At 35.7% G+C, this 13921-nt stretch overlaps 1 protein-coding gene across 1 annotated transcript in view; it reads right to left on the bottom strand.

The window, feature by feature from the left end:
* Nucleotides 1-13921, bottom strand: part of MEGF10 (multiple EGF like domains 10) — an 88237-nt gene that overhangs the window by 52458 nt on the left and 21858 nt on the right. Inside the window, exons 4-5 of the mRNA XM_027709041.1 lie at nt 13694-13794; nt 8700-8792 (exon numbers count right to left, since the gene is read on the bottom strand). Of these exons, the coding sequence (XP_027564842.1) occupies nt 8700-8792; nt 13694-13794 (194 nt within the window). The remainder of the gene's footprint in view (nt 1-8699; nt 8793-13693; nt 13795-13921) is intronic.

Raw genomic sequence — 13921 nt, 5'->3', positions numbered from 1 at the left:
AGATGGATAAATCACGTTTTACCTCTATGTCCCTTGACTGATATTCAATAATTTTCTTCACAGGAAATCAAAGTGATTTGTCAGAAACTGATGCTTAGTTTTCTATTAAAAAAGAAGAGGGTAAAGGGTAGAAATGTTTCCTGTGGCAAGTTTGGGTTTTGGAGGCTAACTTTACCAACAATTACATCAGACTATTTCTGCTGCTTCCTAGCAGAAAAACACTGAGAAAGCTGGTCTGGAAGTCACACATCTGCTAATCTAGCGGAATGGGATAGTCTTTAAGCTAATGACTATGGTCAGTTTACAGATTGTCAGCTGCAGCTCAATCAGAATAGCTCTGCTGACTGCACCAAGGTCACAGGCACACGTGTAGGTCACACACTACATGCAGACACACGCCAAAGCCTCAGCTACTGACTTCTGAACAGAGCCGGAGCTGTAAATCATCTCTCTCAGAACAGGGCATACGTGACAGGGAAATAAAGTACAGAGGTAAGAGCCCCATGTTCAGAATGGCTTCAGCACAAGGATGGTGTGCCCCAGCCCCAATGACTGCTGAAAAATCACACAGAAATCAAAACCCAACCAGTAAATCAGGATTAATTTTGTGTTAATCATACAGAACTGGCCTAATGTTGTTCTGTTACATGCAGAACACCTTCCTTAAAAAAGTTCTTCACCTTCCTATCTTCACATGTTATATTCACCCTCAGGTTTTTACATTTTAAACCGAAGAACTGGTTTAGGGTCCCTGTCAGCTTTTGCAGTAGATTCCCAGGGTCCTTTCTACCTTCACCTTATGCTGTACTGGGAAAAAAAATACACATAAACTTTTAACAAACACCATGGTATTAATCATTTTTCCTTTTATACATTGATCTGGGAATAACTTTTCTGTCACCACAGTAAGAGCTGTGCACATCACACAATGCCACAGATACGGGAAAGGTAACTTTTCTCTCAGAAGGCTGCACTATGGTAAGAATTTCTAAGATTATACAGGTCTATCATGATAAAAACGCTTGTTGACACTGAGTGCAAAATGACCTGAGAAAGTGGTGAAAAAAAATCACCTTCAAGAAGAAATTGAAATCAGTGCTGCAAACTGCTATCAGTTTGGGGCCTTTTGTAGCATCTTTGAAGATCTAAAGTGGGCTAGATATGGGTTTATGCAAGTGCTTTCTGTGAGCAGCTGGTGATTTGCAAACTGGGATGGTGGGAGCTCTGACATTTTATAACACAAGGTATAATTTCAATAATAATCTGAAGCACTTGTAAAGAATTTGGCAGCTACTTTATTGCTTCTTATAAACAAAAATACTTTTAACTAAATAGTTATAAAGGTTTTTCTGCTTTTTTTAATGTTGATTTCCTTAAAAGGCAACAAAAAGAAAAGTGCAAATGAGTCTGAGTTTACTCCTGACAAACCCACTTTGATCACCTAAAATTCTGCACTTTTCTAAAGAACGGCCCATAATGAGAAGCAAATAAGGCTATCAAATCAAGTCAAAGAACATTTCAGAAGAAAAAGCTCCTTAGAAACTCCAACTTGCAACTATTTTTTAACTATGCCACAATTTCCTTTATAACATGATATTCCAGCCAGACAATGTCTATTGCAATACTTTTTTTGTAAAGATCTTTCTTTTCCTTTTGTGTCTCTCTTTTTCACTAATGTGGACATAGAAGTGAAGAACTAAGATTTACTTTTCTTGCTATCATTTTTTTTGTAACTGTGTTTTATGTAACACCAAGACAACTAAATGAGATTTTATTCTGTCTCACACATCTTTCTTCAAGGCACACTGCTGTGTGTTTCTGGAAATATTTACTACTGTCACAAAATAGAAGAGATTCTTACTGCAGCATTAGACTTATGTGTTTTTATGGTCTTTTAAAACAACTGAAAACAAAATTCCCGACCGCAGAAGAAGAGCAAATGTTCCCTCACTTGGAACACAATATCGCGAAGTACAAACTTAGAGTAACACTTCTAGAATGGGCCATAAGTGATTTGCATTAAAAAGGGAATAATCACCATGAATAGCCAAAAATAACCAGTGTAAGCAAAATAGGCCAATATTGAGAAAACTTTCATTTATCCAAAGGCGCATCCCACTGACAGTCTTGTTATTATGAACAAGAGTGCTAATCTCTGGAAATGCTTTAAGGCATGACTTCCAAGAGTCAACAGAAGGGAAATTCATTGATTCACTGAGCAAAAACCATGACAAAAATATGGATGTTTTCACTAATCTAAATCCACACCAACCATACTGGAAAGTTCAGAGAGTATTCCTGAAACTACTCTCTGCTATTTCCATTTGAATAGCTGCAGATCTAAACTGATGGCATTTGTTTCCCTTAGGATATTCCTGCAGGATAGGAAACAGATAATAATCTCCCAACTGGAATTTAAACCAAATAAAAGTAAATTCCTACTAATTTTGAAAGCTATAAATACTCAAGTATTTATAAAGTGGATAAAATTTGATAAGATGCATTACGCCCCTGGTGACATCAGCCTGTATGTCAGCCTGGACAGCAAGACAGTAAACATGGAACATGACAAATAGAAATTTCAGGGATGAGTCAAAAAAGCGATAAAACTAAGTCAGCTACTCTGAAAACTAGAATAAAAACATCCTTCAGAAAACCTTGAGATTATTCTCTTTATATATTTCTTTTATTTTGATCTGTTCTAGTCATCTCAGAATGTTATGAAAATTTATGCATGTGCACATAAAAAAAGGAATATTTTTCCCTTAGAGAATCATTCATAATAATTATAAAGTATCAATGCCTTTTAGTAAAAGACCTACTTTACCTATATGCCAGGTACAAAAAAGAGTGGATTTTTTTTTTTCAGAATGAATGCCCTTTATATTAAATCTGTATTTTCTTTTTATCTTTTGTTTCTGTCTGATTGCATTTGTTATACTGTAGACCTTTAACCCTGTGGCATATTTTTCATTGTTATTTTTTTGTTTTGTGTATAAAAAAGGATTTTTATTCAAAATGCTAAGCTTAAATTTAATTTAGTTTTTTTCTTTTTTACTTTATAAAAACCTCTTGATCCGTGAAGTGGAAGAACAATGAAAATGTGTTTTTCAGATCCTATGAAAGACTTGAATGTATGCCTTTCACATGCCATAAATTTCACAAGGCTCTTTAAAGTGCTTTGCACATCAGAATACAAGGATGGATAATTGATAAGAAAAACACACACAGGTAGCTGTTGGTGTTCATTTTATGATGTTACTGAGATAAAACCTGTTAGAAATAATCACCTCTATAGGAAAAGTTACAAAATTTTAAGAAACCGCTTGTTTCATGTCCTGCCCATGATCCTGATATTGCATAGATCTCCTTGTAGAACGATAAATTAGCCTTCCCCCCCACCTTTTTTTTTTTAATGGCTTGAAGGTCATCTTAGTTTCTAAATTAGCAACAAATGTTATCCTTCACATCTCTGAAAACCTACCAAGTGAGACATTGAAAATATATAAGTCTGCCAATGTATAAGGCAGATTGAAATGAAATGAGTTCGAAAAATAATTTTGCACTGTTACTAGGAAAAAAACCCACAGACATTATTCAAGAAATCAACTTAAGTAAACTCTACAAATAGCTTCCAAAAGGGTAAAAAGCAGAAATGAAAAGCCTCTTTGACCCAGAAAATGTTTTCAAAGCACTAATACCATCACCATTTACTGGAATGCCTTCCTTCAGTAAACCTCAACATAAGTAAATCTAAGAACTCAGTTTTGTAGAAAATAATTTTTTTGTTTCTACATTTGCTTGAAGATTGGAACTGTAATTCAGCAAAACACTGAAGCATGTCCATAAAATCTATTAATTTCCCTAGAGCTTTAAAACCAAAATGTTTTATAGGACCAAAAATATATTAAACATAAGAATAACATTATTTCAAAAACATAGTTGTACTGAACTCAAGGCAAGCACAGCTGCTCTGTAGCCCTGGAAACTTTGATAGCACCTACCACAGTGACACTGTAGTGACTTTGTCAACAACGAAGGTGATGGCAACTTCCATGAATACCGTTTTTTTCCCTATTTGCATCTGATCCAACTTTCTGGTGGGTGAGTTTCTCAACCTAAAGATATTCAGCCTTGTTAGAGGAAAAAATGAAGTGCTCAGCTGGAAAAACTGAGAATTCAGTCAGGGAAAGTACAGCAGTAATGAATACAGGAGAATTACAGGAAGTGAAGAACATAGGGAAGACACATGAAATTCAAATGGGTTAAATTTAAGATTGTTTATGACCTGCTGTCACTTTGGTTCACAGGATGTATTTGCAGGGAGCTGGGCTAGGGGCAGTTCTCCATTACTAAAATAAAGTATTTCTCTGCATTTTGCATAAAAGCAAATAGTTGTCTGTCACGATACTCTGCAGTTTTACTTGTGTGTTTACCAGTTCCTCAGTTCTGGGAATCGAGCCTTTCTAATGTAAGGATGTGGTTAAAACCAGAACTTATTTCTGCAGCCTGTTGAATGGCTTAGAAAACTTAAGGATGAGCTGGCTCTCTAAGCATATCTTGCAAGCTCCGTTAGTCTAAATGCTTTCAACAAACAAGGAGGAAAGCAATGTCCTGGTCAAAAAAGCTCAATTCAAGATTCAAAAGATTTGCCATCACCATCACCTTTCCTGAGAGCTGCACCACAGGGCTGTTTCACTTGGGGTGCAAATATGCCTGTGGAAAACAGTCACACATCCACCTCTGCAGGGTTAATGGAGATTAAAAACTCCACTGAGAAGCTGGCAGTGCTTGCAACTCACGTGTCTCTCACAAACTATGCCAAGGGATCCAATTTCTGCCATATTCTGCATCTGCCAAGTGCCAGATTTTCACAGAATTTGTGAACTTTACAAACACCCACGACTGTAAAGGAAATGTAATAGTAGCAGAGCTACTGTCCCTTGAAAGTTTCCTTAATAAGTGCATTTAAAGGTAACAAGTTGTTTCTCTGAGCTGCCAGCTTTAAACATGCAGTTTAACATATTAGCGAAAAAGCCAGTTCTTTCCTCATGTTTTATAAAATCCTGGAGCCAAATTAAGCCTTCGTGACACTTTTTTCTACCCCCATGACCTCAGACTGTGGTCCTGATAAAATTCTATTAATAACCAATAGAATCAAATTATAAATTAAAACCCAGTCATTCAAACAAATCTCAGATCGCTTAAGCGCAATAAAAACAGAAAAATCCTGTTCACATTTTCACAAACAATCCTAACCATACGTGTCGTAAACCAAAGACGTCACTCCCTTTCTGCTTCACTGCTCAGGCCAGCCAGGGGGAATCACAAGGCTATGACCATTTCAGACTAGTCACTGTAGTATTGATTTTGCCTCTGCTCCAGCTTATCCAGAAAGCGCCCTATTGATCTTGAAGGAATTATTTGTGGACTACTAGGCATGAGAAGAAAAACAAAGTGCACATCCTGATTGCTTAGTGGCACTCCACATTAGGTTGCACTTCTATCTGTCTTGCACACACATTCAAAACTGACCGTATCTGCTATAGTAAATAGCGTTGCCAGAGTGTGAGCAGAAAACAGGCAGAAAACATAATATACACATGTGAAACGTGGTTTGATCATCTCCACATCTAGACAGACAACTATTACTATATATGTAGCAACTTTTACAGAAGCCTGCTTTATACCCAGCCCGGAGTCAAATGCACTCTCGTGACATATAACAACACAATCTGACACATGCAAGTTAAAAATTTGATTTAAATAATCTGGTTTGGGAGGGAAAGATTATATTGGTTTTGTTTGTTTTTCAATAAAATATATTTCTTTAATTTACAAACAGACCTATGTTTACTACTGTGTGCATTTTTCTAAATTTTGCCCTTGTTCCTAGCCCAGAACTGGTCAACTTATATTCCTGGAATTCACAAATATTTCTTCAAAGGGGTGCTGACAGCTTGCTGGTTATGCTGATTCACTTGCTTTATTCGTTCAACACATCTTCTGTCCAGTCATTTGTCATTGTCCTGACCACTGTGTTCAGTCAATAAATCTTTATTGGAATAAATTGTTTTGCATGTGAGTGATCTCTTGATTCAAGTAGTATTTCTCTTCAGATATATGTATATTATCATCATCCCCTTCATCCACCTCCCACTGACTTTCACTGCAAGCAACCACTGGCTAATACAGCATATTTCCTTTAACTAAAAAGAAACCTAAAGAAAAAACACATCTCACACAGGAAATGTTCCCCAAGGAAACATTATTTAATTAACTAAATTCTGAGACCACCACTCAGGTATTACTTGCTGAAGAACACATTCAATCCTGTTTTCCTCTCAGTTTTCAGAAAGGCAGAGGATGTGGTGGAGAGCAGAGTTAAGGGCTGGACTAGAATTGAGAACTTGAAGAAGACAATCTCAGTAGTCCAGGCTAATCTTTACCCCTCTTCTCCATAAACAGAAAACAGCCACTGACCTAAGCTATTAGGAATTCGATAAGAACCCTCATAATATTTGCTACAAGGAAATGGAATTCTCCCAAAAAGTTTATTCCCTTCTAAGAAATGACAGATAAAGATCAAGCTGGGGGAAGTTGGCAGAAGGACAGATGCTGCAATAGGACTCTGTTCTGAGATACTTTCCAATTAAATTCTTTTTAAGGAGATCAAACAATTCTAATAGAGAAAGGACAGTACTTTGGAAGAAGATGTTAATTCTCCAGTTTTATGAAACATTTAGTCCTTAGGTAGAGCAGTTCCTTCCAACATGTCTTGGACCATGAAAATGAACAGATCACTAAATCTGGAAGTTGGCCTAAAACCTCACACTTCGAGAAAAATCTCTCCTTTTCAGTCAGCGTTATTGTTTTGGTCATCAGTAACCATTAAATCCTGCCTTGTAATTATTGTTCCATAATTCACTTAAATAGTTACATAGTTAAAATATTTATTTGATGGACATTATTACAGTAGGGCAATTTGCATATATTTTTATCGAATTAACAACTTGCTATATCAACAAAGTCATTATTAAAAAACCATATGTTTATTTTATCTCATTCTACCTTTCTGTTACTATAACTGACCAAGTTGAGGATCAACCAAAGACAATCAACTGAGGAAGAAGCAGAGAAAAAGAGCTGCATATGTATTCAAAATGCATTATACCAGGCAGGTGAGGGAAAGGGATGCTAGAAATCCTGTGAGAGGAAGGATCATTTCCAAAGGCAGATTGAGAGGTTCCTGTCTCATCCAAAATACCTTTTTGGGAAGTTCCAAACTTGGAAAGCTCCATAAATAACAATATCTTTGCATTCTGTGCTGTCTAATGAGTCACGTTTCTTCTGCATCTTTGATTAGCTAAAGAAGAGCTCTATACACAAGGTGTTCAGAAAGAAAGATAACATCTCTTGACAATTTCTCTTGACAACTCAGTGCACTAGATTAAGATCACTATTACAACAACATTGCATTACTTTTTCAGTTTTACGCCTTATGCAAAACTTGATGTTTCTGTAGAGATGTGTATAAATCACATGTAAGCATATAAAAAAATTATACAACAAATATAATACTTTTGAAATGGTTAAATTCTTCCCTACCTCCCAAAATATGCTGCCAGAACAGCTATCAGTTCCAAATGAAGAGTTACTACAGCACTACGTTTGCAAAAAAAAAGAACGATTCTCTATTTTTGTTAAGGAGAAAAAAAAAATGGGTGAAAATAGTCATATTATTTTTCTCTTGTTGATAATCTAGGTTTTTCACAGTTGTTATTTTTAGAGGAATAACACAATAAGTAAACTAGCAGCACAATATCTGTGCAAGACATCAAGCTCTGGTTTATGTGTTACAAATTTATATTGTCTGTGAAATTATACATACATTTCTTAATTGTTGACTAAAATACTTTCTTTTCAAGTGGACGGTCAGTAGTAGTAACCAAACTTGACCTTGATTGCAACAAAATATGTGGTTTTAATGTTACCCTCAATATTACATTTCCAAAGCTGTTGCAGAGAAGACCAGTAAAGTGGAATAAATAACAGATCATAATTAATTAAAAAATTACTCTGAGAAACTGTAGTTCAGGCAATGGGAAGAAAAGATAATGATTTGTGGCCTGCACAGCTTTGCTCCCCTCATCTCTGCATATGTTTTTATGGCAAAGGGAAGGAGAAGAAAGTCTTGGAAATGAGACTACAGTAGATATATAAACTGGGCAGTCAGAGAGCAACTAATAGTGCAAATGGGGAACAGAGTAAAAGGAAAAAAGGAAAAGTTAGCAGCAAAGTGAAAAAGGAGGATAGAGTTGTAAGGAAGGCTTTACTCATAGCTTTTAAATGTGACCAAGCACCATCACTCTTTGCATATTAGTAAAATAAAAAACTGTGAGATTTTCCCATGGTTAAAATATAATCATATCTGTTTTACTCCAAATACAAAGTTCTGTGTTATCTGCATATTTCTGAACACAAGAAAAAAGGCTCACGACACTTAGTACTGCTACATGGGAACACTGTTTGCAAGTAAATGAAGAAAAATCAGGTTACACAAAGTAAACTGATAACTCAGGACAAAAACCCTGACCAGAAAGCAGAAGCCCAACTACAAGACTGAAGATTATCTGCCCAAAAGAGAGGACAACACCACAGAAAGAGTACAAGACAGGCAGAAGCAGGTGAAAACTCACCACTGGAGCAGTTGGGTCCTCCCCAGCCAGGCTCACACTGACAGGTGTTCGGAGCAATACAACGACCGTGGACACATTTATCAGCACAATGAGCTGTCAGGAAAGAAAATAAAAAATTAAAATGATTAAAGAACTCCTAGCACTAAAAAAAAAAAAAATTCTAAAAATATTGCAAAATACTCCTAATCCAGATCTTTTTTTTGTCTCAAGTATCTTTTAAAAGCAAAACAAACATCAGTGTACTAAAGGTTGATGGCATCTCTTCAAAACATATTTTACTTCAGTCTCATCTATTTCTCCTAAGTTTGAAGGCTCCAACTAAAACCATGTTAGTGTTACTCAAACATTTGTGCATTTAACAACAAGAAAATTGTACACATTTAATGAAAAAAGAGTCATAGTATGACATAGGTTGGTCGGAAACCCATCTGACCATGGTCCTGGGCAAGAGGCTCTTGTTGGAGTTTGGACAGGATGACTTTCCAATCTCAACCATCCTGTGATTCTCTGAAGAAAATTCTCATGCCAAGAAAAAGAGGTGAATGTCAGCAGGCATGAAAAGAAATGCTCTTTTGCAACAACAAAGATAAAATATGATTTGCAACACACTGGCATTTTAATACCAATTTTTCCAAACAATTGTACAGTTCATATGAAGCATAAAAGAAACAGTGATGGTGATTGAAGTAAGGTATGAGATATAAGTCCTCTGACCCACTGCAACCTTTATTCTAAGTGCTAAGCAGAGCTGCCTGAAACTTTTCTTTTTTTTTTCCTTTTTTTTAATGATTTACAAACATGAGTTTCTAAGTTAAGGTTTACTTTGAAACAGAGCTTTTATCTGAAACTTCTAAGAAAAAGTTGAAATGGCTTTGATACCTGGTATATCCATGTAACTGACCCAGAATATAATACACCAAAGAGGAAGAATCTCCAACTAGCAACCGTTTGCTGGCATCATATTCATCATGAAATACCCTTAGCCTTCCAAAATACGTACACAGTAATACTTTCCTTTTACTTCAGACAACAGTGAAACTTAAAACATGTTCACAAGAGAATTTTATTTGTACCAACATTTCCAGAGAAACCTCCACAGGAATCTACTGCTATACCAAAAGAACAACAGAAAAAAGTTTAATGGGGCTACATGTGGATCAATTTTACTTCTGAATGGGTTAAAAATTCTCTATAGTACTTAAGTAAAATACTTGTAAAATGTTCTGGGGTTTTTTCCCAATTAAAGATGATGAAGCACATTGGTCATCTTTACATTTTGTGTGGCCAAGAAAAAAGAAAAGCCCACAGGGATCAATTACATATATCCTAAACATATTTGGTTATCTATGATTCCAGTAATTAATTGCTTATTTTTACAGCCTTTAATTTTAATTCTCAACTTTTAGTTCTAACAAGTAACTTTTAGATTTGCATTAAAATGATCTTCTTTAGAAATCAACTGGGAGAACATTAATTTTTAAATGATCAAACTATATAAATGCAAAGCTATTTCATTGTTTTCTATTTATTTATTATGAAAAGACTGAGTTTAAATAATACATCACAATTTTCCATTAGTCTTATAACTTGACATGAATTACTTGTATCCTTGAAGATTCATGCCTAGTTAGTACTGCCTGGGGCACTGAAGGCCTCCACAAACCAAATATGTGAAAAATCTTGCCAGCAAAACATGAGACAAAAATTAAAATGTTGTAAGAAATTGGACCCAGTGAAAGGCACCGAAGAAGCTCTTGGAGCATCTCCTTGCACTGCCCTCATGCCATGCTGAACACAGCACACTCTGGGTTTACATAAAAATATATTCTGTAGTCAAAATAAATTGTTCTCTAGACATCTTTTGGGCTAAACAATTCTTGGCAAATGAATCCTAGTTAATATCTATAACATACAGCATGTGTAGAAATATTATTGCACTAGACGTGGGGATAAGAGAACCAAAATTTACTAAATTATCTACAAAAAGGTGAGAACAACACAAAAAGCACTAGAACAAGCTGAAAAGACAGGAATGATACCAGGAACAGACAAACTATTTTATCTTGTTTTTCTGTGGAACTGTTGGACATGATGTCACCTCCAAGGTTCTCTTACCACCCTGTCTAGTGCAATAATTTTTTTACATGTGTTGCCTATTACAGAAACAAAGCTTGAAACATTTTGACAGTAATTATTCACATAAAGTAAATGACCACAATGCCCTCAAAATTAATTAAAATAAACATTTATGGTGAAAAAAAAATCAAATATATTTTAAACTATATAATAAACATGTTTTTTCAAATAAATTCTTCACGTCTATACTGCATGTTAGAACATATCATTTTTTCCTATGCTTGATTACTGTATGTTATTAAAATGACTGATATCCAGTTATGCATTAAGATAGATGATTCATTGTTTTGTGGAAATGCAACAGGTAAAATTCTCCATTAATGTTCTTGGAAATGTTCTACACTGTCAGAAATTGTATGTGAAGTTAATGTTCAAGCTACCAAAATGCTGCTAGGATCAATCTACAAGAAAGCCACCAAAAGACACCTTAAAACCTTTGAATTCTTTCTTTCCAAAATCATGTAAAAATTCAATGGACTTAGTAAACATTAAAAAAAAAAAAAAGAAGACTGCACTTTTTGTTAAAACTTCTAGTCTGTAGCTCAGCCTACCACCCATATACCAAATCTCCCAGGGATTGCCACTGATATTAGAAGACAAGTGACAGAAAATTCTTTGCAATAAATAAGAGGTGAATCAATCATTCAGCCTGGTATAGAGTTTCTAAGGCCAGGAGTAAGCTCCTTTATAGAATTCCACAGAATTATTCTACCTTTATATCTGCATATATGCTGCAATCAGATCACCTTAGAAAGTTCATCAGATCTAAACATGCACTCTAATTTTTAAGAGTAAAACCAACAACCTGAGCTCCACTTAACCTACTGTTCTAAGAGATACTGGCAGTAGTGAAGACACAAGTCAGAAATTTGTACATTATTCATATCCTTTATAAACAGGAGTTATATGAGGACAGCACAAAGCACTCTCTGTTAGTGGGAGTTGCTTACTTAGTAAGTACTAACAGATATCTTCACATTTATAAAACAGTCCAAGTACTGACATAAAAAAATGTTGGATTTCAAATTAAAATATAAATTTTTTAACCCACCTGAAGACAAAATGAAATGGTGCAACTAATAAAACATGGGATATTTTTTTCTGTTGAATGCTGCTTACCATAATAAACTCAGTGTGCAAGAAAATATATCTATTTACAAAAAAAAAAGTGTCTATAGCACTATTTATAAACATCATTTTCAACTTTCCTAAGAGGTGGAGGCTGACTTCTGATGCCACTTTGCTGCTTATGAATAGTGATGTAAATGCAGCATCATTTCAACAAACTCATAAGCATTGGCAAGACAGGTATCTGAATCGTCTAACAGTTTTTTTTTAAAAACAGGTGGCTGTAGTGGGGTGGTCTTCCTCAGACATCTACTTGTAGTGTGACTAGTTTCTCATTATTATCAATGGTATTTCTCCAAGGAAGAGGATGGTAAAATTCTCCATCAGAGCTTGGACAGTTACAGTACAACATTTATTTTTACTTTAAAGATGAACAAGCAGAGCAAAATTTTCCATATGAGTGATAAAAAAAAGGCCTTTTTATATATTTTCCATATTCCACACATACTGAATCCAAAGATACAACACAAAAAGAATTCTAATCAAAAAGTAAAAACATAGCACAAGTTTCATGTATTGAAAGTTTTCAGGAAGCAGTGTGCAAGTCAAGAGTCACAATTTCACAGAAGTGTTTTATCCTAAGATGAATTCGAATTCGTCCATTCGGATTGGACTTCAAAAGACTCAAAATACCCTCTTAAATTTCAGCCAGTGCTTTTCTCTGGCTGTTGGTCATTCTTTTCCTTTGTGAGTAGAACATTTACAGACTCTAGCAACATGAGGCCAGCACATACTTTTCCTTAAAAAAAAACCTATTAGTTTGACCTTGCTTTCTCATGTGCAGAAAACATGTTAAATCAAAGATTTTACTGCTGCATTCCAGGAAGTGTTATAAAAGAAAGATATAAATAAGGATAATGTGATGTGTTATGACATTTGCAGGGTCTGATTTTCCAGGGATACAAATAAACTCTGTCAATTACCTCCAATTTGGCACTCACAACAAGTAGAATGGCACAAATTAAGAAACAACCTTGCATTTGTATTGAATAAATACACTTAATATATCTATTACCTGTCCCAAGTTCCCTGCTGTCAGTCCTGACAACAGGAGCACCTAATTCCCAACCAGTTGATGCTGTGTGACTTTGGACAACCCACTGTTAAACGTCCCACCATACAATTCCAGGGCTCTGGATTAACATCTTCTCTCTTTTCATTCTGCTATGCTCTTGAATAAATACCATTTTAAGACTTTCAGTCTGTACGATGTCGTACGAGAGAGAGAGTGCAGAGCCAGGGCTGCCAACAGACTCTGGACATAGCTATTTTGGGATAGGAAGGTGAGACAGGGGCACACACCGCCCACAACCAGCCACCATCAAACAGTTGTTACAGATCTCTTTACCTACAGGAGAGTCTAAACATGGGGATCTACTGAGGTCTACGCTAAGGGGAAAAAAACTTGGATTTCCCTCCTGGTTTTAAACCTCGTATTTATTTACAGTGTTGGAAAACGCACTGACACTTGTGTTCTGCATTTTCCATATGATCATTAGTTAGAATCACATCAAGGCTGGTTGCCTATGACACCTGAGATCCAATTATCCTGTCATTTGCATATGCACAGCACTTCATGACTTCACATGACTTCAATGAGAGCTGCACATGCACCACTGATGAATATCTGAGCCCCTAACTCAACTTCCGTGAGTCATTCATCAAAGGGGAGTCAAACCAGCACTGTGATGTAGGTATGGAATTTCAAGGCAAAAAGAGGCTAAACTTACGGACACACATTTCCCTGCTTTCATAAAATCCAGGGCAGCACTGGGATTTGCGCCTGTACATTGTTTTTTCACCATGTCTGTAGGCAGTACGGTAACTGATCCTGAAGAAAGGAAGCAACGGTTGTTACACACAATTCACAATTCAGAAACAAGACAGTTTATTTTCTTACACATTTTAAAAAACATTGAGGTGTCATAAGAGAAAAAGTGCTCAAAGAAGTCTTGATT

Source organism: Neopelma chrysocephalum, unplaced genomic scaffold, assembly GCF_003984885.1.
Source record: "Neopelma chrysocephalum unplaced genomic scaffold, ASM398488v2 Primary Assembly neopelma1_96684, whole genome shotgun sequence".
Classification (NCBI taxonomy): Eukaryota; Metazoa; Chordata; class Aves; order Passeriformes; family Pipridae; genus Neopelma; species Neopelma chrysocephalum.
The sequence above is the reverse complement of the archived record's forward strand: the minus strand, read 5'-3'. Positions and strand labels throughout refer to the sequence as shown.